General features: G+C 54.2%; 1 protein-coding gene across 3 annotated transcripts in view; it reads left to right on the forward strand.

Annotated features, from left to right (window-relative positions):
• Positions 1-16,662, forward strand: part of DTNB (dystrobrevin beta) — a 97,350-nt gene extending 80,688 nt beyond the window's left edge. For all 3 annotated transcript variants that reach the window (XM_083733430.1, XM_083733432.1, XM_083733431.1), the window contains 5 exons: positions 4,528-4,687; positions 6,522-6,611; positions 9,330-9,389; positions 10,566-10,601; positions 11,481-16,662. In XM_083733430.1, the coding sequence (XP_083589556.1) occupies positions 4,528-4,687; positions 6,522-6,611; positions 9,330-9,389; positions 10,566-10,570 (315 nt within the window). In that variant the 3' untranslated portion in view covers positions 10,571-10,601; positions 11,481-16,662. The remainder of the gene's footprint in view (positions 1-4,527; positions 4,688-6,521; positions 6,612-9,329; positions 9,390-10,565; positions 10,602-11,480) is intronic.
• Positions 16,663-26,623: the final 9,961 nt, after the last annotated feature.

Genomic DNA, 26,623 nt, shown 5'->3' on the forward strand with positions numbered 1-26,623 from the left:
GGAGCTTTGCGGGCGCTGAGCTATGCTGTTGTGTGTCCCACTATTTTGCTGCAAGAAACCCCCCCACTCTGCAGGCGCTGTTCCTCTCCTGCCACTGGCAGCCCAGTGATTCCCCACATGGGGGACCACAGCGTGGCTCCTGAGACCACACATGTGACTGCAGGGCCAGCGTGGGTCTGGGGGCACAGCAGGAGTAGAGTTTCACTCCGAACACCTCCGTGTCTTGCCTGTGGGTCCCAACTGGCTGCAAGGAGTGAACGTGAAGTTTTGCAAACAGGGTTTTCAAACAGGGTTTTTGGCCCAGGTCAAATATCCTCTCAGGTGTGGGGGCTGTTGATTTGGCTGGGATTCCAGGCTCCATCCTGCCCTCATTCCCGGAGTTCCCTCTGAGCGGCTGCATCCTTGTGGTCAGTTTCCTCGTCTGCTTGCCTGGAGAGCTGGCTGTGGCTTGCCTGCCTCATCCTGCAATAGCCTTTCGGCTGCACCTTGGGCCTTTTCCTGGGTCTGTGCTCTAGTGCTGAGTCCCACCCTTCCGTTCCTGACTCTCCAGGGAGCCTCTGCTGCTGCTTTGCTGTTGAAAATCCCCCCTGGGGATGAGAGTGGTATTTAAATCTGTCTAAGCCAAGCACAGACCCTCTTCATTGCAAACCTTGAATCTCAGGAGGCGTGTGGGTGAAAAACCCGCAGCAGACCTTTGTTGGCAGAAGGGGAAAATGAGGTTTTTCTGCCTTGTGTTTCCACATCTTGCAAGAGAAACCCCACGAGGAGGTTTTCTGTTGTTTTCCTTCCTCCTTTCCCCATCTGGGGCCGGACCCTTCGGGGAGTGCTTTGCCGTAACAACCACAGGCTGAGTTTTGTTTCGGGATCTGCAGGGCTGCTGCCCACACCTTTCCCTGGAGGAGATTAAGTCCCTGCTGCTCTTGGTGACGAAGAGGAAGTTCTCTGCCATCAAGGAATGTAGTCCTCTAGTCCGTCAGCATCTTTTCCCCAATATCTGCATCAGGGTGTGTGTTGGAAAAGGGGTGCGAAAACAGGAGGTGGGAACTCCCTGCTGAGGCCACCTTCATGCCCGTGTCCATATCTGTGGTGCTCTTTCTCTGCTGTCAGTGAAATCTTGAATGTGTTTCTGTAGATTTACAGGCCTGCTTGTAGGAAGTGGTGATGAGGGAAACAAAGCAGTCAGGCTTGGAGGTTCATCCTGCAGTCAAAATCTTGCTGCTGCTGCTGCTGCTGCTGCTGCTGCTGCAACAACAACCTCCCCCTGCCCCACTTTCATTTTTCCTCCTTGGGGCACAAGACAGCAGTCCTCACGATTCAGCCGCAGCATCCCAATACTGGGAAAACCCAATGTCCCAGAGGCCCCGGAGCAGAATATCTGCCAAAGTGGGCAAGGCGAAGAGCTTTGGCCCTTTCCTTCCTTGGTCGCCCAGAGCCACGTGGGGCAGCACACCAGGGAATTTGACCCTTGCAGCTGGCACCTCTGCCCCTCCAGGCAGGAGGGCTGTGCAACCCAGGGGGAATCCCAGGCTGAGGGTGCAGTGGTACCTCGGGATGCAAACGGGATCCGTTCCGGAGCCCCGTTTGCATCCTGAATGGAATGTAAGATGTGACAGCGCGTCTCCACGTGTGCGGGTCATGTTTTGCTGCTTCCGCGCATGCGTGTGATGTCATTTTGAGCGTCTGCGCATGTGCAAGCAGCAAAACCCAGAAGTAACACGCTCTGTTACTTCCGGGTTGCCGCAGAGCGCAACCCGAAAGCGCTCAACCTGAAGCACATTCAACTCGAGGTATGACTCTATACTAAATAGGGAACACAAAGACACAAAGCTGACAGCTGGAACGAGCGAGGGCCCCTGCAGTGTAGGCCAGAGAGCCACGCCTTCCCCAGCAACTCCCGCCAGCCCCAGCCAAGAGACTCCATTGCTCCTATGAACTGCCAGGCAACACAGGGCCAGAAGGGAGTCCAGGGCTCTCCTTTGGGATAAGCAGCCCTTCAGCCCTCTGTCGCTGGGAGACCCTCATCAGTGCAGGCTGGCAAGCTGCAAACGAGGGGCTGCAGGAGACCCCAGCCTTTCAAGACAGCAGCCACAGGAAAACACCACCATCAACTTCTGGTTTGACCTTGAGGCTCCTCTAGATACCAGAGTCCCTGCTGTGGATTCCCTGCCCTGAAGTGCTGCCTGTGCTGGCATGTGGCTTGTGATGGAACAGGATCTGGTTGATCACTAAATCCTGAGCAAACTCCTCTCAGAGGCCAGTTTAGGGTGTCTGAAAGCAGACCCAAAGGTCTCCGTTTGGGTCTTAGGGGAGGCAGTGCCGTGGGGGGAGCTGCTGCAAAAAACCCCCAGGCCCAGAGAGACCCCCTGCCATCCTTCGAGCGAAGCTCTGTCGAAACCCACTTCCCCCGACTTACTTTTGTGGGCATTGCCAGGCACCATCCGCTCCGGTGACGACACAGTTTCCATAGTAGCAAATGTGGTTCAAAGGTAGGGGGCTGTTTCTTTAAGAAAAGAATGTAAAAGAGGATAAAGACCAGATGAAACAACAGCAGAAGCTGAAGGAGAGAGGATGTGTTGGGCCTGTAAAATGTTAATGGGGTAATTATGGCATTAGTCACAAGCATTGAGGCCTCGACAGCCATGAGCCCTTCCGGCCGTCTGTGTGACACGGTGTGCAGCTCAGCGCACAGAGAGGGGGACGCAGTCAAAGTGCTACTGTCACATGTCAAATTAGGAACGGCACCGAGACGGAAAGGGAGCGCTCCCCTCTGGCTCCTGGGGCTGCCTGGCCGAGGCCAGCCTGCGGCAGTGGATCAAGTTTGAGACGAGGACCTGGGAGACTGGGGTTTGAATCCCCACCCTCCCACTTGGTCGTGGCCCCTCTGGGCAAAGGGTTGTGGGCAGGGTGGAATGGGGTGGGGAAGAGCACAAACTGGACCTCTTTGGAGGGAAAACGAGGTGTAAATGTAGAGGTGGTGGCACTGGGGGGTTCTGGGAGACTTGGGTCAGGGTCCAAAGGGCGGCAGGAGCAGAGGAAAGCCCCGCAACTTTATAGAATCCCAGAATTCTAGCCTTGAAGGGACCCTAAGAGGGCTGGGCTGCATGAGGCCCTTCGGTCTCTAGGGCTTCTGCTAGGAGGAATAAGGAAGTCAGGCTGCTGTGCCTTCTTTTGGATTATTAAGTCTCCACAGTCTGGTTCCATTGCTTCTGCACCTTCATGGCAATGCCCAGATCATTTCTCTTTTGTGTCCCTTATTGGACCAGCGTGGAGACAACAGTGCCAGCCAGTTTATTGAAGTATCTGGGCCCCAGACATCCCCCTGGACATCATGCCTTCCCCAGTCTTGTTCCTTCTGGATGTTGTGGACAAGCCTTGGCCAGGGCTGATGGGGGTTGCAGTCCTTCAGGACATAAGAAGAGCCTGCTGGATCCGGCCAGCATCCTGTTCTCTGGGAAATCTGCACGCCAGAACTGGAGCACCAGAGCAGCCTTTTCCCCTCATGTGGGTTCCATCCTGGCTCTTGTAGCCTCCTTCTCCATGAATTTGTCTCTTCCTCTTTCAGAGCCACCCAAACTGGGGGCCATCCCTGTCTCCTGTGGGAGAGAGTTCCGTAGTTTAACGCTGTGCTGCAGGAAGGACTGTATTCCACCTGCCCTCAGTCTCCCAACATCCACCTTCCTTGGGTGTCCATGAATTCCAGCATTACATGAGAGAGAGAGCACTTTCCTCTGTCGCTTCCTTCTTGCCAGGCATAATTTCCTGAGCTGCCCTTTTCTGCAGATCATCCGAAGGGCACAAGGCCTGTGACTTTTCCAGAGCCTCCCACCCTGTCCTTTTCCACTCCAGCCCAAGATTTCCTTATCTGGCATCTGTTCCATGTGGGCCACCAGCTCCGCACCCACATCTCCCCAGGGATGCCCTGTGAGCTCTTGTCTTCGCATCACTGAACACCCGCTGCAAATGCACTGAATTTCAGGCCGGGCTTTGGGGACCAGGAGCCGTCTCCTGCATCACTTCATTCCTTAAAATATTCATCTTGGTATTTTGCTCTTCAAGAACTCAGCTTACACTATTTTTGCTACTTGCTTTTATTTATTATTTGGGCTGCTCCATAACTAAAGGTTACCTGGTGGCCTTAGAGCGGGAATAAAAGGGTTTACAACAGGAGCCCCAACCACCCAAAAACGCTTAAAAAATCATGATCCAGCATAAAACTTGAGGAACAGGAAATACTAAAGCTTTAAACTAGGAACACGTTTTGCAGACAAGTTGGTTTGATGCCACCAGGGAATGTGGCTTTTGGGGGCGATTTGATTTAGAATCATAGAATTGTAGAGCTGGAAGGGAACTCCAAGGGTCCTCTAGCCCAACCCCCTGCAATGCAGGAATCTCAGCTCAAGCACCCCTTGCATGTCCTTTTGCCTAAGCTAAGAGTTTGTCGTTCCTGAGGTTGACGCCTGCCTTCTGCTTTTGGAAGAGCTGTTCAGAAGGAGATAACAGACTCAACGGGTCTCCATCTTGTTTCAGGCTCAGGCCGCAGGGTCTCCTCCGACCTCCCCCGGCCACGGAACGGGGCGCTCCATGCCCATGCCAGTCCGGTCCACCTCCGCCGGCTCCACCCCAACTCACGTCCCCCAAGATTCCCTGGCGGGCGTCGGAGGAGACGTCCAGGAAGCGTTTGCACAAGGTGAGTGTTTTGAGAACCCCGTGGCACTTGATAGCTGTGTGGGTGCAATTTTGCGCCTTTGTATATAATGCGCGGGACACGGGTGGCGCTGTGGGCTAAACCACAGAGCCTAGGACTTGCCAATCAGAAGTTTGGCGGATTGAATCCCCACGACGGGTGAGCTCCCATTGCTCAGTCCCTGCTCCTGCCAACCTAGCAGTTCGAAAGCACGTCAAAGTGCAAGTAGATAAATAGGTACCACTCCGGTAGGAAGGTAAACAGCATTTCCGTGTGCTGCTCTGGTTCACCAGAAGTGGCTTAGTCCTGCTGGCCACATGACCTGGAAGCTGTACGCCGGCTCCCTTGGCCTATAGAGCGAGATGAGCGCCGCAACCCCAGAGTCGGTCATGACTGGACCTAATGGTCAGGGGTCCCTTTACCTTTATATAGTGCACAGAGAAATTTGTTTCATGAGTTTGGGCCCAGCTCACCCATGAGTTAAGGTCATATTGAATCCCGATCCTGCAGCGATAGCTACCCCTCCTTCGCAAATTTAGGTGTTGGGTTCTCGCCTGCCAAATGCACAGGCAGAAAAATAGGACCTAAACAGCCCCACTTGGGAAGCCCCCTCAGTGCTAAGAGGAATTTTGGGTGAGTTGTCAGTTAACCTTACATATATGCCTACCTACACATAAAAGGGGGGAATGTGTTAAACACGTTACCTTCTGTTAGTAATTGCATGATGTAACTCCTTTCAATTTTCTCCATTTGCATTTTGGAAATCAAATGTTTTAAAGCAACAACAACTTCCCGTGCCTTTCCTTCCTGGAAACCTAATGTATTTTTCAAAATAAATGTGTAAGATCTTGAGTCTGAGAAGCAGTGCTGGTCCTTGCATCCTAAAGGTGCTTCTCCGATGCCTCCCCCTCAAGCCAGCGCACCCCCTCATTGAGCATCACAAAGGCAGCCAGTGTGGTGTCTGGTTAGAGTGCCGGGACTCCAGAACTGGGAGAGACCAGGGTTCGAATCCCCACTTGGCCACAAAGCTCACTGATGTGGCCTTGGGCTGGTCACTGCCTCTCAGCCTAAGCTGTTTTGTGGGGATTCTATGAGGAAGAAGAGAACCATAGCGGTCTTCAAACAAAAACATCTTGGAGGTCCCGGGCCACAGGGAGGTTAGGCTGGCCTCAACCAGAGCCAGGGCCTTTTCAGCTATGGCTCCAATCTGGTGGAACGCTCTGTCCCAAGAGACCAGGGCCCTGCAGGACTTGACATCTTTCCGCAGGGCCTGCAAGAGGGAGCTGTTCCACCAGGCCTTTGTCCAAGGCACAGTCTGACCCCCTCCTTCTGTAATCCTCACAGAACTCTAGCCCAATGGTTGCCATTAATTTGATTTGAATTGATTTTGAAATGAAATGGTTTTAGAATGCTGTGTTACTTTTATTGTTGTTAGCAGCTCTGAGCCCGGCTTCGGCTGGGGAGGGCGGGATATAAATAAAAATTTGTTGTTATTATTATTATTATTAGTAGTAGTAGTAGTAGTAGTAGTAGTAGTAGTATATCTGCTACCTTGAGCTCTGTGGAGGAAAAGAGGGGATAGGAATAAATCTGGAGCCTGAATAGCAGTGGCTAGAGATAGGATCCCCCGGCACCACTTCCAGGGGAGCCTGACTTTGTGGGTGCAGACTGTTCCCCTCAAGCATTTATTGGGAAGCTGGCCGTCGCATCGAAAGGCCAGCCGTCTCTCAGGCAGGGGGCGTTTCCGGTCCAGACTCTCAGACTCCACATCATGGGCAAGGCATCGGGGCCCCTGTGTGGCTCCTCACGTTCCTTACCACCTCCATTTCTTCCCCAGGGACCCGGCGAAACCTCCGTAACGATTTGCTGGTAGCAGCCGATTCGATCACGAACACAATGTCATCGTTGGTGAAGGAGCTTCATTCGGGTAAGTGGGAGAATGGAGGGCAAGCAGACGCTTCCAGTTTGGAATGCCCTGTTTGGGAACTGGGGGCAGTTCTTCAGTTCTCTAGTTTTGAGTTCCACTGGAACGAGCCCCGTACTCTCCAGCTGCCAAACAGCTAATAGCCAAGAATCACCTGTGACTCTCAGGCAGCCACTTTCCGCATTGCAACAGGTATATAGCAAAGGAGGCCTCTGGTCCACCTGCCTCCATCCAGCTTTCCCTGCAGACTGACCGGCTGGTGGGTTTGGGACCTGGGGGGGTGAACGTGATGCCTCCGCGCTGCTTCTGGGGAACAAAACCGGGGAGAGACGATGTACTTGCAATGGAGGCAGTTAATTAGTGCTACACTCAATTTTTGCAGGGTTCAGGTTTTGCAGGGGAAATGGCTGTTAAGTGGGGGGGCAAAGATAGTTATGGAAAAGCCACTACTTTTTGCTCAATTTTCCATGCCTGTTCACAGCCCTGCTCCTCCCCAGCCAGCCGCTTCTTTGACCTTCCTTCCTTCCTTCCTTCCTTCCTTCCTTCCTTCCGGCCCCTCCAGTGAGCAGTGCCATCCAGCTGAGGACTGTGGAGCTAAACTAATTAAACCACAGAATTGCATGGCCAGCTGGGTGGCTCTGACTTCCTGACAGTGTCCCTAAGGCCCGATGAAGCCTTTCCGTGGCCCTCACTAAAGACGGGAGAGGCGAGGGAAGAGGGGGCCCAGGTCAGGCTGAGCTGGAAGTTTCATTTTCCCACAAGGACTGGCAGGAAAAGGTCCATCCCAAACCAGCTCTTGATTGCGCATGATTGTGCAGGCCGCGTTGTGTGTGGCTGCCAAGACTTTGCCGGATTTAGGATAAATCCTTTGCTGTCAGAATGGAGAAGCAAGTTGCCTGGATGTGCTGGGGAAACTCTTCTGAGCAGGTTGGAAGGGCCTTGGGCTAGATAAGTTCAGGTGGGTTAAATCTCTTCTGGTCATACATCCAAGAGTATCTTATCTACCCAGTGAGCTTTAGGGGGGAGGTTGGATGTCTGCAGAGCCCCTCCCAGTTCTGATTCATAGAAGCACAGAGCTGTAGAGTTGGAAGGGACCCTGAGGGTCATCTTGTCCAACCCCCTACAATGCTAGAATCTCAGCGAAAGAATCACCCAACCTCTGCTTAGAAACCCCCAAGGTCCACCACCTTCCAAAGTTCTCTTCCATTCCTTGCATTCCCAGAGAGCAGCTTGAGCCCTCCTGGTCCTTCTGGAGGAAAGGCTGCAAGGCCACCCCCTGCCTTCCCTGTGGCCTCTCTGGGCCTGAAGGAGCCTTCCTATGTGAGGAGGAAAATGCCCAGGCCTGTGGCAAAGGTGGCCTCTGGGCCAGTGATGAGTTCTCTGCTCCCCAGTGCTTTGCTGGAGCAGTCTCCTCTGGGGCGCTTGGTCCTTTGGGCTGAGCCAGAGGCTGCCAGCGTCGGCTCTGGCAAGAGGGAGCCCTGTGTCTTCCCGTCCGGGTGGGGGCTTAGCAAGGCTGCCTCCTTCACTCCCTTCCTCGCTCCGGGAAAAGGCAGCCTCTTGGGCAATAACATTCGGCAACAAAGCAGGGCTTGTTCTGCCGGCGGCTGCTGCGCTGAGCTCTTGGGCTGTGCGGGGAGATGACAGATGAACAGACTGCAGGCTCCCACTTTGATAAGATGCAGGCCAGGGGACCCTGGAAAGTGTCTGCGAGGATCTCATTTGCGTAAATCCATGGAAACAGCTGGAGTCGGGAGCCCGGCCGCAGCAACCTCTGCCAGAAGGAGTCTGGTTGGAGCTGGGCGTCCGTGCCCAGGCAGGCAGGGCCTTGGGCTGCAGCTTCCCGCCCCCTGGGAAGAGGCGTTGTGCCCTGGTGGGAATCAGCGTGGGGTGGGCCAGGGCCCCTTGATTCCAGCAAGCAAGCAGGTGGGGGCCCGGCTGCATCCTCTGCGCCCCCCCCTCCGGGAGCAAGGCTGCCTGCCATCTTGCCTCTGGGGTGCTGGATGCAGATCCCCAGTGGAAGGCCTGTTGGTGGGGCAGCTTGGGGCTGCCAAGCACAGCTGGGGGGTTCAGAGGGAAGCAGAGCTTCCCCAGCACTTCCCCCCAGCCCCGTCCTCCTTGGGGTCCAGGCATGCAGATTCCACTCCCCCCACCTTAGTCCCAGAGTTGTCGCTCCTTTTCACCCACTGGGACAGTTTCGTCTTTTGCCTTCCTCTCTTTTTCCGCTCATGCCCTCACCACCCTACCCCCCACCCCACCCCTCAGTCTGCTTCCTGGGTGTCTGAGGGAACACACACAACAACACACTTCCTCGCTGGCCCTTTAAGAAACGGACTGAGACACTGCATGTCTTTTATAGGGGGGACCTGGCCTATTTAATGGACATTTCCTCTTTTGCAATCATGCTTCTTTGATGCTGACCACCCTGAGCAGCCAGAGTTGGCCACCCATCCTCTCTCACCTTTCCTCCTGGGAGAATGTTTAGATGTCCTTGCTTGGCGCCTGAGCTCCCGTTCTTATCATCTTGGGCCCACACCCGTGACCCAATGACTTGGGAGCAAGGAGTCTGCCCCATAAGAAGGACTCCCCCTCCTCCGGTCTCCTAGAAGGGGCAGCAGAGTCACTCTTGCCCACGGCCCTGGCAGCCTGACCTGCAGACCCCTCCCTGGAGACTCTCCCTTTGGCCCAAACCCTCACTGCTGGTTCTTTGTTTTGTTTCAAAAGGTGAGGAAGGAGGCGAGGAGGAGGAGGAGGAAGACAAGATCCAGAACGGGAAGGACCGAGGTGAGATCAGGAGGGGGGCGGGAAATCCCCTGGCCTGTTTGTGGGGCAGGTCAAGGTGGTTGGGTGCTGCCACCTTTGCACGACAGGTGCTTCCCTCCGTGTGGAAGGAGGTTCCTGGTGGTGGGAGGGGGCTGCCCAGTTCTTCCCAGCTGCGGTACGGTCGCATCCGACAGCCAGGAGGGGTTGATTCCAAGGGTTCCCCATGTACACAAAAGCACGTGCCCTCTGCTCCTGGTTAAAGTCTCTTTTTGCGCCTCAAGCCGCCCCAGCGCAAACAGAGCATTGAAGTTCCCTGCCTTGCTTGTGTCCAGCTTGCGGAATTCCAACCAGCCTTCCATCAGCCACCTATGGCTGAAATTAAATGGGCGTAAGAGTTAAGTTGGGACGCGGGTGGTGCTCTGGGTTAAACCACAGAGCCTAGGACTTGTCGAAGGTCGGTGGTTCAAACCCCTGCGATGGGGTGAGCTCCCATTGCTCGGTCCCTGCTCCTGACAACCTAGCAGTTCAAAAGCACGTCAAAGTGCAAGTAGATAAATAGGTACCGCTCCAGCGGGAAGGTAAACGGCATTTCCGTACGCTGCTCTGGTTCGCCAGAAGTGGCTTAGTCATGCAGGCCACATGACCCGGAAGCTGTACGCCAGCTCCCTCAGCCAGTAAAGCGAGATGAGCGCCACAACCCCAGAGTCGGCCACAACTGGACCTAGTGGTCAGGGGTCCCTTTACCCTTTACCTTTAAGAGTTAAGTGGGCATCAGATGCAATCGTATTGTCCTTAGTTTGCCTATCTGGTTGTCTTTGGAGGTCCACGTTGTCTTCCCATCAGATGTCAAGGAGATAAATTAACTAGACAACTTTTAGAAGACACCTGAAGGCAGCCCCGTACCGGGGAGCTTTTAATGTGTGATGTTTTATTATGTTTCCATATGTGTTGGAAGCCTCCCAGAGTGGCTGGGGCAACCCAGCCAGATGGCCAGGGTGACTTCTTGTTGTTACTATTATTCATAATTCTTTAAAAATGCTTTTGGACATAAACCACTGCAGGTGCTTTCTTCAAAGGCATGGTATAGACCTTTCAAGATAAATACATAAAACCTTGCCTGGGTGGGGTTTTGCGGCTGCTTCCACCATTGCAGTTTGTTCCTGGCTTTCTCAGCCGGCCCTTTGTCTTGTCCCACAGGTTAAGCGGAAGACTTCGCCCTGGCCAGCCATTCAGGTGAGCAGACGCCCTTTTCTTTTCCAGGTAAGGTGTTTACAGAGTGTTTACAGAGGGATGAAAGGCAGATTGCAGGACTGCCTGCCTGCCAGCGACGCTGGCCCCCAGTAGGCAGGGTCCCAGACAGGACAGGCAGGGAGACCCCGCCTTTGAATCTCAGGGACTTCTGAACATCCCTTTTGCCCTCAGCACAGCCACGGTGCTCTGAGCCTGACAGATGTACCCAAGAGTCCTCCTCAAGTGCTGCGTTTTTTACCCTGTGGGGCCAAGCAGAGACCCTTTGTGGCTGCCGAGTGCACAGGGGCATAGCTTCCCCCAACTGAGTGCAGGTGGTGTCCAAGCCATTGGTGATGAATTCGTCGTTTGATGTGGGGGACCCCTCAGTAGCGGGAGTCCCACCCTCCCTGGCGCTTAGCAGAAGGAGAGGCTCCTGGCTTCAGATCTTGGAAGCGTAGATTTGGAAGAGTCATCTTTGCTCTTAATTCCTGTGACCGCCTAATCAATTCCAGCAGAGCTCCTTCCTGTTCAAAAGGGCTTCTCAGACCTTTCCTTCTCCACCTGGAGCTGAAGGGGCCCCCGACTGTGGCTCTGCTCTGGAAGGGATCTCAGGTATGCGCAGGTTTCGAAGGACACGAACATGCCCTCCCCACAGTGCAAATGTCCCCTGGTTTGAAAGCAGCTTTGACGGCTCTTGGGTCTCTGCCAAGGAACCTCGGGGAGGGCATGTTCATGAACAGGCAAGCCTGAGAAAATCCTCTGCTCTCTAACCAACCACAAGCCCCTCCAATTCCCAGGGCTCATTGCGGGGAGGGGGGCTTTGGAGGGGCACCGGGTGGTCTCCCGCTCCGCCTCACTGGCTGCTCTGTGTCTTTGGCGCAGGTAAAGAGGCGCGAGCTCCTCTTCTCAAGACCGTTTCCACATCCTTCCGACGAGGCATGCGCCAGCCGACACATCTGCCATTGTCAAGTCGCGAGGACTCGCAGGGAAGCCGCCTCTTTCCAACAGACCGCGTGGCGGCCTTCCTGGGGGGTGGGGAGGGCGGGGGCATCTCCTTTGGTTTGCATGTCCTGTTTCCATCCGTCTCCCCCCCCCCCCCGTGCTTAATTGGGCAGCACCTCATCTCAAGTTTGGACCAGAAGACGTTGTCGAGAGCTGCTTCCAGGCAGAGACCGGCCATGTCTCCCGCGAAGCATCCTCTTCCCTCCCCGGCAGAGCGGTCGCCTCACCACCCACGGGCCAGCCCCCCCCCCCCCACGTGGTCTCCAGAAAAAGCAGACTTCTTATTCCATGTGGCCGAGTTTCCTTGTGCAAAGTGTGGGGGCGGAATGCTCTGTTGCGGAATGCGGAAGCCCCTCTGACCTTCCCCACATGCCATGGATGTCGGGTTCCCTGGGCCATTTGCGGGTGCAGTTCACACAGGACAGGCTGGGAGGCAAGTGGGATGGATGGCTCCCTGGGAGGTGGGCATTCTGGCCCACACAAAGCCCACTGGGATGAATGTGCCAGCAGAGCCCCCCCTTCTTTCAACAGTGGCTGCGCAGGGAGCATCCTGGAGGAATGTGCCCCATGTTCAGGGGACGGGGTGCGCTGCCATTTGGCTCTTCCCCCCGGAGTCCCCGAAGGTCTTGTGCCGGCTCCAGTGCCAAGAGGAGAGGAGTGGGGCAGAGGGAGACCCAGCCTCTGGAGGCTGCCCTGCGCGGAATCTTCAAGTGGTGGGGCAGCAGCAGCAGCGCAGCTCACTCAGTTGAAGGGACCCACAAGGGGCATCTAGTCCACCCCCTGAATTGCAGGACTCAAAGAAAGCAGCTGGTCTTTGAACAAAGAAGACCCTGGCCCTCTTGGGTACTTGGCACCAGAAGCCAATCTCTCTACTGCTGGCCTTGTTTGGGGTTTGGAAAGTGGCTCTTGGTGGATGGTCCAAAGGCGTAAATGGATGGGGGGGCAGCGAAGGAAGGCAGAGCAATAATCCCTGGAGCCCAGTTGGCACAGAGTGAGCTGCCCGGTTGCCCTGGCTCTCTGGGGGTGGGGAAGGGGGTCCCTGCATGTCTCTCCATGTTCCAGAGAGAGAGGGGGGAAAACAGCCGTGTTTGCTGGCGATACAGTCCAACCAAAATATTGCGAATGGGCTGTCAAGCAAGGAAAGATGATAACCTGCTGGGTTCTTTGCTCAAAGCGAGAATCACAGAACTGTTGAGTTGGGAGGGCCCTCCAAAGGGCATCTAGTGCAACCCCCTGCAGTGCATCAAATACAGCTAAAGCACCCCTGACCCAAAGGGCTCCTGGCCGTCCTTTGGTCTGGTGACGAGCCGCGTGCTGGACTCCGGCCGGTGAGGTGTTGGGGGAAGGAAGAGCTGCAAGGGAAACATCAGGGCAAAGCACAAATCCCGGTTGGTGGTGCTGAAAGGTTCAGGCCTCAGCGTTTGGAGGGGGGGGGCTGGGCTCAATCCGCCCCTTTGGGCTGGTTTGGGGGGGGCAGTTCTGCTTCTCTCCTCCCTGGGCATTGGAAGTGGTCTCTCTGACTGCAGAGAACTGTCTAGGGCGGCATTTCTTTGGTTCTCGTGAACGCAGCAGAAAGGAGGGGATTCGGAGCAGGGTTTTTCCTGGGGCATTCTGACATGTTGCCAAACACAGGAAAGGCCTTGCTTGGCTCAGACCAGACACCCTCCACCTCGCTCAGCAGCCACCCAGAGGCAAAAGACAGCGAAGGAAACCCACCAGCCCCATCCCTTGGCTGGCCGCCTCCCCTCATTTCAGCCAGATTGTACCCCTGCAATAGCCTTTCACAGCAATCCTCCCCCAAGTGAGAGCCCCTCCTGTCGCTCTGGGCCCCAGGAGGAGCCCCCTCCTCTGCCCTCCATTACCCACTCCAAGACACCAGTCAGTGATGCCCGGGGTGGTGGCCAGGTCCCTGTCCCTCAACTCTCCTGGGACTTCCTCTTGCTGCCAGCCTGTGTTTGAAAGTGACCTATGCCGTGGTCCTTGGTCCCATTGCCCCCCCCCCCCCCCATGTAAGCCTACCAAGTGGTCTGGCAGACGCTTCAGCCTACCAGAGCCTGCTCTTAGTCTTCCTGAGAGTGGCAGGAGATGGAGAGGCAGTCGGTGGCCATGGGGCCGCACACCCTCTCTGCCTCCCCAGCAGCCGCGGGCAAGGGGGGTTGTCGGCCAGCCCCACGGCCGCCTGCCATTTTGAACCCTCCGAGGCCTCGACTGGTCTCAGCCTGGCGGAAGCTCTGCGTGGGGCTGAGCCAGGGTTTTCCAGGGGCGCCTGCACAGCCTCTGCATCTCTCGCTTCCCCAGTGACAGCTGGGGCTGCTTCCGGTTGTGGAAATCCCCCTGGCCGTGAGAAAAGGGGGCTGGGGAGGCGAGTGGGAGAAGGGGGCTCTTCTGCCTGCAGGGGCCGTTGGGGGGAGGCCAGGAAGCTCTTGCAACCATCTTCTGCCTGTCACAGGAGCTGGAGCTCTGCCAGAGCTCCCTCGTCAGGCTTGCTGGGGGGCCCAGCACCGCCTCCCGCTCTGCCTGGACCTCGGAGGCTCCCCGTTTCTGCCTCTTCTCCAGGTGCAAAGCTTCTGCTCTTGCAGTTCAGGCAAAAAAGCCTCTGGCTGCCGGGGTTCCAGCTTGGGCTAAAAGAGGGATTTGTCCCAGCCTGCCGGACGTCCCCCCACCCGCCTTGGGACACCATCCTAACTTGTTATTAATAATAACAAAGGATCGCAGGGCGGTGTACAATATAAAAACTCAAAAATATGTACCATGGTAGCAAGCACAGCAGTTTAAAAGGCCATTGATTGCTCCCTGTAGCCAATAAATAATGCTACCAATTACCAGGAGGGGAGAGGGTTCTCCTGCTTGCGAGGTTGTGGGTATCTGGTTGGCCCCTGTGAGAGCAAGATGCTGGCCGGATCTCTTTGGTCCAGCAGGCTCTCCTTGTGGTCTGAAAGTGGGGCTTGGACATGAAGCCTCTTTCCAAGGCACCCTTCGCTTGCCGCTGTCCCATCAGCCGGGGCCTCCTTTGCAGCTGCCCCCCAAGGGCTCCCGCTGTCCCTGTGAGGTGGCCGTCTCCACCATCTGGGACTGCAGGCCTCACCGTTGCATTGCCAAGGCCTCCATGCCTTACTGTGGCTCAGAGTGGGGGTCCCAGAAGGCTCTCTGCGGCTGGTGGGCTCCAGCCGGGTGGGGCAGGATTGGTTTACGGTGTTGGCGGCCAGGAAGGCTGGCCATTATGACCCCTGTCCTCCTGCTCCTTGCCTTTCATTCCTCACAGCAACTAGTTTTTCCTTAAGCTCTGCAGGGGCACCTCTGGGCTTCTGGAAGCAACAGAGAAACACTGGATCATAGAATTGTAGAGTGGGGTCATCTAGCCCAACCCCGATTGTGAGGCTCGAACCCACAACCGTGAGATTCAGAGTCTCAGGCTCTACAGACTGAGCTATCCCAGGGAAGGTGCCAAGTGGGTGAAGGGAAGGAGGGGCTGGTTGTGTTTTCGTTCCAGGTGGGTCAGTGGCTCCCCCAATTCTCTTGCTTCTGGGGATCAGCAACAGAGCTGCTGGGTTTTTTTTGGGGGGGGGTCATCTGCCTGTTCATATCTTCCCACATCATGTCCCCCCAGAACTGCCATTGGACTCTGTCTCCAGTGGCATCTGTTGCCCCTGAATCTGACCTTCCCTCAGAACAAGCATCCATGTGCAAAGTTATGTCCTGGAAAGCAAGGGTGGCAACTGTGCCAGGCCCCCCCAAGCCCCTGGAGACTGGGGGTGGGGGGCTTTGGGTGGGCTCCTGGGGGAGAAAGCAAAGCGTCTGAGCAGGGACCCCCTTGCAGATGCCTCCTGCGTTTTCAAAGTCACTCGGCAGCCAGGTGGAGAAGGCCTTAGCATGCAGACTTGGCGCCTGTGCCAGCCCAGGGCCCCTGGTGGCAGCCTGCCCTTCGCCCGGGGGCTTTCATCACAGTGACTCGAGGCCTGGGGAGCTTTGCCAAGTGAAAACAGGTGTGGGGAAGGTGACCGGAAAGGAAGTCGAGGCAGCGGGAGCTTAGAGGGCAGCAACTGTGCCAGGGCTCTGGGGCTGGGGTGGCCGAGAGGAGCTGCTGCTGCTGCTGCTACTGCTGTCAGTTGTGCGTGGACCCAGTTCCACCTGCCCAAGGTTGCCAGCTAGGCAACCCCTCAGGCCTGTGCTCTGCAGATACCTGGCTAGTGAAAAGGAACGGTCTCATTTTGCAATGCCTGTCAGAGGCCTCTGGATATTAGTTGCAGGTGGGGAGAAGACGGGGTCCTGCTTGTGGGCATCAGGTTGGCCACCGCGACGATAGGACGTGGCGACGATGTTGGAGGGGAGAATGTGGCCGGGAGTTTCTGTGGAACTGCAGGAGGGAGACCAGAGGAGAGTGTGTTTCCTCCCAGGTGGGAAGCGGAGGCGAATCAGCCAGATGGCAAGTGGGGGCCATGATAGGCAGAAAGCGATCAAGGGGGGTCTAGGCCACGGACGCTCATGGCGGGCATGTTCCTGATCTCAGGTGCTGCTTGCCAGACTGGGTAGCCAGGGCTTGTGCCATGCCGCTGGGGCTCCCCTGAGTTAGCCAGGCTGTGAGGGAGGGCTGTGGAGGGCATTGGGGATCTGTGCCCTTCCAGAGCCCTGAGTTCCTGCCAGGGCCTCAGTTGTGAGCACATTGGAGAGGCCACGTGGGGCCTGTGTTTCCCAGCCCAGGCTAGATCTCAAGCGATCACTAGGACTGCAATGGACGACGGACGCTTCCTTGTCCGCACACCCAAATCTGTCCGGGTGCTAGTTGAAGGCCAGTGTGAGGACCCTTGTAAGAATTCCAGTTCACAACCACTTCCCCGCTTCTCATCTCTGTGTGTGTGTCTGCCTGTCTGTGTGCGCGTGGGAGCACACACCTGAATGTACGAATGTGAGTCCTGGGCATGAGTGTTTTCATTTTACAAAAGAAAAGGTTGAAATACCTGGGAGATTCTGTACATGTTGGGAACACGTCTAATTGCAAGTGTAAACTGGAAGCCACGTTCTCTCATCTGCCAAATATTTAATAAAACAAGTCCCGTCCATCTCACTTGGTGTGTGCCCTGAATTTCCGGTGGGACCAGGCAGGTGACCCGAGCGAAGCCCCAGGGGCACCAAGCCCCCTTTGCCTGCCCCTTCCTTGGCTGCTTCCGCTGGGAAGAGGCCTCAGCCCGTGGGCAGGGGCTGGCTCCCTGGTACACCTTGCGCTGCCTCCTCCTCCTCTTCCCCTTTCTGGCTCCAGGCAGCTCCTCTCCAGACCCCGAAAAAGCCAAGGCCCAGAGCCCTGTTTGTCCTGGCCGGATAATGAGGGGACGCCACAAAGATCCCCCGCGGAGTCATTGAGCCTGTGTGTGTCAGCACCTAATGAGGCTGGCGGCCGACTCGGAGGGTCAAGGGAGGCCTGGGCTCCTCCTGGGGCGCTGGGGTCAGCGGGGAGCAGGGAAGGTGAAGGGGTCAGGCTGCCTCTGGAGATGGACAAATGGGGGTGGGGGTATTAATTCTAGAGCCCCGTCTGGGCCAGGAGGAGGACAAAGGAGGAGAGGGGGCTGGCCTGCCCTTCCTGCCACAGGTTGCCTTCCTGTCCTGGTGCGTCTGGGGCAAGGCGGGGAGAATGTAGGGACCTCTCCCCCCATGAGAGTAATTTTATAGGCATGTACTTTATACCCGGGGACGCGGGTGGCGCTGTGGGTTAAATCACAGAGCCTTGGGCTTGCTGATCAGAAGGTCGGCGGTTCGAATCCCAGCGACGGGGTGAGCTCCTGTTGCTCAGTCCCTGCTCATGCCAACCTAGCAGTTCGAAAGCTCATCAAAGTGCAAGTAGATAAATAGGTACCGCTCCAGCGGGAAGGTAAACGGCGTTTCCGTGCGCTGCTCTGGTTCGCCAGAAGCGGCTTTGGCTTAGTCCTGCTGGCCACATGACCTGCGGACAAACGCCGGCCTTTCCCTTTTTTTTACTTTATACTCAGTCAGACCAGTATAGCATTGTCTACACCCTCCAGGAGTTGGGTCCCTCCCAGCCTGACCCAGAGGGCTGAACTCGAGACATTCTGCTTCAAGGTGGGTCCTCTGCTGCCGAGCTACAGCCCTTTCCTGCCAAGGCCTTGCACGCCCAAATGCTTATCTCGGGACTTGCAAGGACGCTCAGGTGTTTGCCATGGGGGGCTCTGGGGGCCTGTGGTGTAGTGGCAAATCCTGACAGTGCTGGCACTCTTCACGCTGAGACCCATACCCAGGCAGAGGCTGCAACAGCGAGGGTTGGACCAATGCAGACATTAAGGCCGGTTCCCTGCACCCTTCAACTCTATACCCCACACCTGATGAAGAGCTCTGGTGGACTCAGAAACTTGCTCACTACTTGCTCGCTATTATTGTTGCTGCCCACCATCCCAATCTCTGAGCGATGCAGGATTCCAGAATTCCAGGGATTTGCCCAGGATTAATGTTTCCTTATGGTGTTGGAGGAGACTCTTGAGAGTCCCATGGCCTGCAAGAAGATCCAACCTCTCCATTCTGAAGGAAATCAGCCCCGATGCTCACTGGAAGGACAGATCCTGAAGCTGAGACTCCAATCCTTTGGCCACCTCATGAGAAAAGAAGACTCCCTGGAAAAGACCCTGATGTTGGGAAAGATGGAGGGCACAAGGAGAAGGGGACGACAGAGGACGAGATGGTGGGACAGTGTCTTCGAAGCTACCAGCCTGAGTTTGACCAAACTGCGGGAGGCAATGGAAGACGGGGTGCCTGGCGTGCTCTGGCCCAGGGGGTCACGAAGAGGCGGACACGACTAAAAGATTCAATGACAATGTTTCCTTTGGAAATGAGGCACAGTGGAGACGGCAGAGTCTTTATAATATGTGGTTTATTTATACATATACAACCTGAGTCTATGATGGAGGGCTTCACGGCATCAACACCCCAAAAGGGTCCTCTTTCTCCCATAACCATAGCCTTGGCTTCCAACAGAAATCAAATGTTGCTCTGACTCTCTCTCCAGCTTGCTGTTTTTCCTCTAGCTCACCTCACTGCTACTCTCTGCTCTCAACTCTGGTTTGTCTGTTGAGGGAGGGGCTCCAACCATTTGCCATCTCACACCCGGACCCTTAATCCCCATCACCTCACCAGAGAGCCAGCTTGGCTGTTCCAGGAATTAGAAGCCTTGATTAGCTTTTAATCAAAGGATTAGAGGGGGCTGGCATACACATAGCCAAACTCATAACACTATTATTATTATTATTATTATTATTATTATTATTATTATTATTATCATCATCATCATCAAAAACAACAACATCAATTTTTATACCGCTTTCATTCAAAGATCACAGGGCAGTTTACAACAAAAAAACACAAAATGCACAACATCATAATAAAAAAGACAACATCCTCCACACACATATTTTAAAGGCCATCAAGTGTTTGACAGCCAAAGGCTTGGTAGAAGAGGAACGCTTTTGTCTGGTGCCTAAAGGTGTATAATGAAGTTACCAACTGAGACTCCCTGGGGAGAGCATTCCACAGACAGGGAGCCACTGCAGAAAAGGCTCTGTTCTCGTGTTGCCACCCCTCGGGACCTCTAATGGAGGAGGCACTCAAAGAAAGGCCTCAGAAGATTATCTTGGGGTCTGGGTAAGTTCATATGGAGAGAGGCAGTCCTTGAGGTTTTGTGGCCATGAGCTGTTTAAGGCTTTGTAGGTCAAAACCAGCACTTTGGATTGGGCACAAAAACTAATTGGCATCCAGTGCAGTCGGTCCAGGATCGGTATAATATTCTCAAACCGTCTTGCTCTGGTGAGCAAAATGACACTTGGTGACATTTGGGTTGGTCTCTGGGATTTTTCAAAATCGAAGTGGCACCTCAACCCTTGGCAGGTGGGGGGGGGGTGTCTCCAGGGTTTGGCCACTTCTGTGGCTTCTCTGATGTCCACATGTAGCATCCACGTCACCACCCAACAGGCAGAGAGGACCAGGGGTCTGGCCCTGATGAAGACGGGCGATGAGATGCCAGGAGGAGCCCACCAACCGTGGCCCATCTCCTCTGCCCCACCTCCCCCACTCTTGCCCACTCCAGCCTTCCTCAGCGTGGCTCCGTTTGGGACTCCAGCCTCAATCAGACCAATGGGTTTGGGAAGGCAGGTCGAGACTTTGCCTGGCAGCCGCTGGCCAGGGGCCCAGCAGAGTCCCTTTTTAAGCAGGAAATGCTCTTGCTGGGCTTTGAAGCTGTGGAATGCCAGTGGTGGGAAACCACATGAATTTGTCTCATCCTCTTTCCAAGCCATTTCTGCATTCTCCAGCAGTGAGTTCCACAGTTTAACTATGCACTGAATAAACAAGGATTTCCAAAGGCAACGGGAAGCTGTGTGAGGGTGTCCAGGAGGCTGTTAGGATCTGGCAGGGCCCTGCCGTTGGGCCAGGGGACATCCCTGCTGCCTCTGAAAGGATGATGCCACCAAGAGCCAGGTTGGGTCAGCAAGTGGAGGCTGATGGATCTCAACCATGTCTGAAGCAGCCATCCCTGGTGGAGCCCTTTTGGGAGAGGAGCCCCACTGCTTGGGCTGGTGGTCCTGCTGTTTACAAATGCCCAAGAAGAGCTGCTTTGAGGCTTCCTCTGTCCCGGAGGCTTTAGTTGGGATCCCTGCGTTGCAGGGGGTTGGACTAGATGACTGCTGGGGGTCCCTTCCAGCTCTATCCTGCCCAGCTTTCGCCTTTTGGAGACGGCTGTAACTGCAGCCACCGGGAGCCCAAGGGCTTCATGCTGCAGGCCCAGGTGGCTGGGTAGGATCGCTGCTGGCAGCGTCCAGCTATGCTGCCAGCGGAGTCCAGCACAGTGGAGCTATTAGCTGTCATTAGCAGCCCTTGGAAGCAAGCAGTGGCCTGGCGATCCCCCTGGCCTGTTGGGGCCAGGAACAGCAGGCCAGCAAACGGGGAGGTCAAAGGGCAACCTGCCGCTAATCTGAGCAGATTTGGCGGCGGCGGCTCTCAGGTCAAAGGTCAGAGAGGGCAGCTCCGCGTGGTGCCAGCCCCGCCTGGGCTAGGGCACAAGGGGCTTTGCCCCACGACTGAGCTGCAATGTCCATGGATTTGCTGTGCCAAATTCGGCTCTGCAGTCCCCCTTCCTGGCACTTTGCGTCTCCTGGCGACTGATGCCCTGGGTGTCTCAGCACAGGCAGACCATGAAGAAGTAGAGAGCTCTCATTAGTTAGTTGGCTTAAAGGTGTGTTTGTTTGTTTGTTTATGATGTTGCCTTCCCTGCCTTTCTCCCATTGTACGTTTCTGGGCACAATTCAAAGTGTTGGTGTTGACCTTGAAAGCCCTAAACGGCCTCAAAGGCCCAGTAGATCTAAAGGAGCATATCCACCCCGGACACCTGGGTCCAGCTCCGAGGGCCTTCTGGCGGTTCCCTCAATGCAAGAAGCCAAGTTACAGGGAACCAGGCAGAGGGCCTTCTTGGTGGTGGCACCCGCCCTGTGAAACGCCCTCCCATCAAGGAATGTCAAGGAAATAAACAACTATCTGACTTTTAGAAGACATCTGAAGGCAGCCCTGTTTAGGGAAGCTTTTAATGTTTGATGTTTCGTTGGGAGCCGCCCAGATGGGCAGGACATAAATTATGTGCAGGAATTGCAATCAAATCATCCCTGGCAGGAGGAGCTCAAGGCAGGAGCAGATGCTGCGTGAGGGGAAACAGGGGCAGCAACTGCCAACGTCTCTTGCACCTGAGCTACCTTCCCCTGCCTGGATCCCTCCAGGTGTGCAGAATAAGAACAAGGGCACAGGTGAGAATTAGGAACTGCCTTCTCCTAAGTCAGGTCCATCTTGCTGAGTTTGGCTGGCAGCAGTGGCGCTTTGGGGTTCCAGGCAGGAGTCCCTCCCAGCCCTACCTGGAGAGGCCATCGGGATTTGAACCCGGGACCCTCTGCATGCCAGGCAGATGCTCTTCCGGTGAGCTACAGCCTTTCCCCAAAATGGTCTCCTAAGACAACCTCCTGCAGCTGTTGAATTCTCCACTTTCACAAGCCTGATTTATTCCATCTTATTTATTATCAAATTCCTTAGCTGCCTCTCCCCATGAGGTCCTGGGGCTTGTTATAACAATATAAAAACACAACACTGCAATTGGTTAAAACAATCTACAGTCAAAAAACTAGGGTGGGCACTGATCTCTTGCCGCCTCCCCTCCCCTTCGGACCACCTTTTCAAAGTGGTTGTGTGAATCAGGAAAAGGGGTGCAGAGTCCGGCTGAGGAAAGTGGGGTGAGCGAAGTCAGGAGAGGACCCCCCAGCTGAGCCTGACTGGGCTGAGGTGGAGAAACTGGGCGGCAGGGCTGGGCCAGGGGGCCTGAGGAACTTGTGGGCATCCCATGAAGCTGAACGATGGAAACGAACTATGCAGAATTAGATAAACTAATGGGAAGGATTCGAAACCTGCGGGACCAGAGATTCGCAGAAGACTGGAGTTAATTTACAGACTATTTGAAAAGTAATTGTGATGAACGGACCACGCCAGTAGGTTTGCAAGCGGTTTGGTAAGGTGAATTATTTGGAATATTGCAAAAAAGACTGAGAATTATTAGTTAAAGATAATTAAAGGTAATATGAAATTAAGAAATGCATAATAAGTGATAAGGACGGAAAATCATCCGAGGTGTTGACGGAAGTCCAAAAAATATTTTATAAGATGTGAAGCTTTGTTGTATAATAATAATAATAATAATTTTTTTATTTATACCCCGCCCTCCCCAGCCAAGGCCGGGCTCAGAGCGGCTTACAAGCAATAATAAAAACAAGATGAATGATTACAACTTAAAAACAAAAATAAAATACAACATTAAAATACAACATTAAAATATTAAAATGCAGCCTCATCGCAGGAGGAGAAAGGAAAAAGGAAAAGGAAAGGGGGAGGGAATCAAATTGGCTCCAAGCCAAAGGCCAAGTGGAACAACTCTGTCTTACAGGCCCTGCGGAAAGAAATCAGATCCCACAGGGCCCTGGTCTCAAGAGGCAGAGCGTTCCACCAGAGTTGAAAAGGTCCTGGCTCTGGTTGAAGCCAATCTAACTTCCTTAGGGCCCGGGACCACTAGGGTGTTGTTATTTATGGACCTTGAGGCTCTCCGTGGGGCAGACCAGGAGAGGCGGTCCCGTAGGTACGAGGGTCCTAGGCCGTGAAGGGCTTTAAAGGTCAAAGGCAGCACCTTAAATCTGACCCTGTACTCCACCGGGAGCCAGTGCAGCTGGAAAAGCACTGGATGAATGCGATCTTATGGCAGGGACCCCGTGAGGAGCCTCGCTGCAGCATTCTGTACCCGCTGGAGTTTCTGGGACAGCTTCAAGGGCAGCCCCACGTAGAGCGAATTACAGTAGTCAAGCCTGGAGATGACCGTCACATGGATCACTGTGGCCAGGTCGGGGCGGGAAAGGTAAGGATGGTATGAATGTTAATTCATATGTTAAAAACTAATAAAAATGTATTTAAAAAAAGAAGCTGAACGATGGAAGATTTGGGACAAAGGAAGTCCTTTATCATGCAGCACATTGCCTGCGGAACTCCCTCCCACAGGAGACAGCGAGGGCCACCAACTTGGGTGTGTTTAAAGAGAATGAGGCCAATTCATGGAAAAGGAGAGATGGCTCTGCTTTGCCTCCACAGTCAGAGGCAGCAATGCAATACTTCTGAATCCCAGATGCAGGAGGGGAAATGGCTCTTGTGTTCGAATCCTGCTTGCTGGTGTTTGAACAGGAGTCTGGACTAGATGGGCCACTGGACCTGATTCTGCAGGCTGTTCTTAGATTCCTCCTCCTCCTCCCAGGAGTGCCTGCTCCTTCCCTCCCTCCCCTCCTCCCCCCTTCCGGGGCTTCCTCGCCCCCCCCCCCCTGTTTATTCTGTGTGTGCAAATGTTTTCACACCTCATTAGTTTGGTGCTTAAACCCAATTACCCCCAACCCAAAGGAGCAGGGATGAGCCCCTATTGAAGACCCCAGCAGATGGCCCCTTCCCCAAAGGGAGCTTAATGACCCCACAAGGTCCCCTGGGGGCTCACTGTCTTGCCAGCAGGAAGCAAGAGGGAGGGGGGCATCCTTCCCCTCGCTGGGTCATTTAACCCTTCGCAGGGAGGGCACCGCAATCAATGGCAAAGGGGAGCAGGGACGGGGCATGTCAGAGGAGGCAGGCAGGCGGAGCGCCAGGGCAGAGGCCTGGCACACCCGGATCCTGTCTTCAAGGGGCAAACTTTCCACGCTGCCAATCTGGTCTGGCAGGAGCCCAGTTGGAAGGGGGGTGCAGTGTGGGGGTGCACTGCCCCCGCAGTTTGGTCAAACTCATGCTGGCAGCTTCAAGAACACTGTCCCACCATCTCGTCCTGTGCCGTCCCCTTCTCCTTGTGCCCTCCGTCTTTCCCAACATCAGGGTCTTTTCCAGGGAGTCTTCTCTTCTCATGAGGTGGCCAAAGTCTTGGAGCCTCAGCTTCAGGATCTGTCCTTCCAGTGAGCACTCAGGGCTGATTTCCTTCAGAATGGAGAGGTTTGATCTTCTTGCAGTCCATGGGACTCTCAAGAGTCTCCTCCAGCACCAGAATTCAAAAAAGTTTCATTTAATACAAACAAAATACAGTAAAATTCAACAATCATTTACCTACATTCTTTCCCCACACTCTGCTGAGCATTGACTTTCTTCCCTCCCTTCAACAGGTTTTCTTACGTCAGTTACTTTTCCACAGTTTCTTGTTGTATCCAATCCTCTCTACATCGTAAGATTTATTTCAGTCCTTCCAGAGTCTTCAGATTTCTACAGTTATTATTTATGTACTCCATACATTTACTGCAACCTTTTTGGAATTTTGCTTCCTCCTGATTTCAGATTCTACAGGTCAGTTTTGCTAGTTCTGCATAATCAACCATCTTCGTCTGCCACTCCTCTGTTGTTGGTAATTCTGGTACTTTCCATTTTTGGGCTCACAAAGTTCTGGCAGCAGTCGTAGCAGACATAAATAACCTGTATTTATTCTGCTTTTTCTATTTCCTCTCCCATCAAGCCTAGCAAGAAAGCTTCCGGCTTTTTCAGGAAAGTGTATTTAAATATCTTTTTCAATTCGTTATAAATCTGTTCCCAAAACTGTTTCATGTCCACCCCCAGTATTCTGCTTTCAATGGGGCACTGACTGGACCCATCCCCACTCAGGGTACCCCTTTGTTTGCAATGCCAACCAACAGAAAACCCACCTGGGCCAGGCTGTTCAAATGCATAGCAAGCGCTGATCCCACAGATGTGGGCCTCTCCCTTCTCCCCATTTCTCCTAGAACCATAGAATTGTAGAGTTTGAAGGGACCCCCCAAAGCCCATCTAGTCTGACCCCTTGCAATGCTGGGGCTACAGCTCAAGGAACCCTGACAGGTGGCCCTCCAACCCCCCCTTAAAAACCACCAAGGGAGACCCCCTTTGTAGGGTGATGGGATGAGAGTCCCCCACCTTCCAACCAGAGATGAATTTTTGGAAGAGACTCCCCCCCCCCCCAAGGGTACTCCAGTCCTACCCCCTGCAATGTGGGAACCGGTAATCGAAAGTAGGTGAAGGCCCCCCTCCCCACGGGGGGGGGGGAAACAATTGCCTAATGCCTTTTGACACCAGAGGTCAGGGGTCACAGTCAAGAGCTGCCCCCAACAGAGGTGGTGACCTTTCCTAGGGGCTGGACCCTGGCTCCCTGTGTCTTGAAGATGGGGCTCTGCTGATGCCCCCCGCCCAGCACTGAGGATGAAGAGTGTCCCTAGTCCTTGGTGGGTGATGGTGGGCTTTGCCCCCTGCCGGGTGGCATCTGCTGCTTCCTCCTCAGCCTGCCCACCCCTCCTCTTCCTCCCCACCCCTCAGCATTGTGAACCCCTGACCTCCCAGCCTCCCTTAGAGATGCCCCCCTGCCCCTTTTAATCCCACCCCCCTCATGGTGGTGCCAACAGGGGTTTTCTCTCTCTCTGGCTCCTGCGTTGGGTAACTAAAGGGAGGAAGAATCCTCTGAGATCTCTTTCCCAAAAGATGCCCCCCAGGCCCCCTCCTTGTTTTCCTCCACCTTCTCTGTCGGAAGAGGGTCTCCACTCTGTTTACTGAGCTTGTTTTTACGCCACAGAATGCGTCTCCTATTTACCAAAGGCACCGGTTGGCCTTCCTTCAGGTGTAGAGAGGAAGTGAGCTGATCCAACTCTTTTCTTTCTTTAAAAAAATAATAATTTTGTTTTGGTTTTACATAAAAGTTATACACAACAAACATAACATTTCCAAAAATGAAAAGCGGTTCTTTCGAACCTTGAGACCTCCTTCCTTCCTTCCCTCTATGGCTTCTATTTCTATATTTTATTCCTGCATCTTTTAATGTAATCTATCTATTATATAATCATGGTTTCCAAAGTTCATGTTATTTTACAAGTGTCTTTGTATTCCTGCCAATGATTTCAAATGTTTACAGCGTTTCTCTCAAACATGTTAAAAAATTATTCCAGCCTTTTAGAAATACTTGATCTTCCCTGTTTCTGATCTTTCCTGTCAGTCTTGCCATTTCGCGATATTCCGTCAGCTCTTCTCTGGTCCAGACTTTTTCTTCTTTCCATCTCTGGGCTAGGATCTGTCTACAGTGGTACCTCATGTTGTGCCCGCTTCAGGCTGCGCTTTTTGGGGTTGCTGATTGCTGAAACCCGGAAGTACCAGAACGGGTTACTTCCAGGTTTCGGCAGTCGCGCATGCTCAGAAGCGCTAAATTGCTATTTGCGCATGCGCACTAGCGCCGAATCGCAACCCACGCATGCGCAGACACGGGTTGCGAACGCTGCAGGTTGCAAACGTGCATCCCACATGGATCACATTCACAACCCGAGTGTCCACTGTATTTTCTCAGCGGCAAGAAAGACCCTGAGTGACTTCTTTGTGACTCTGGGCTCCCTCCCAGTACAGTGGTACCTTGGGTTACAAACACTTCAGGTTACAAACACTTCGGGTTACAAACTCTGCTAACCCAGAAGTAGTTACCTCAAGTT

Source organism: Podarcis gaigeae, assembly GCF_964106915.1.
Source record: "Podarcis gaigeae genome assembly, chromosome: 3".
In the NCBI taxonomy this organism is placed as follows: domain Eukaryota; kingdom Metazoa; phylum Chordata; class Lepidosauria; order Squamata; family Lacertidae; genus Podarcis; species Podarcis gaigeae.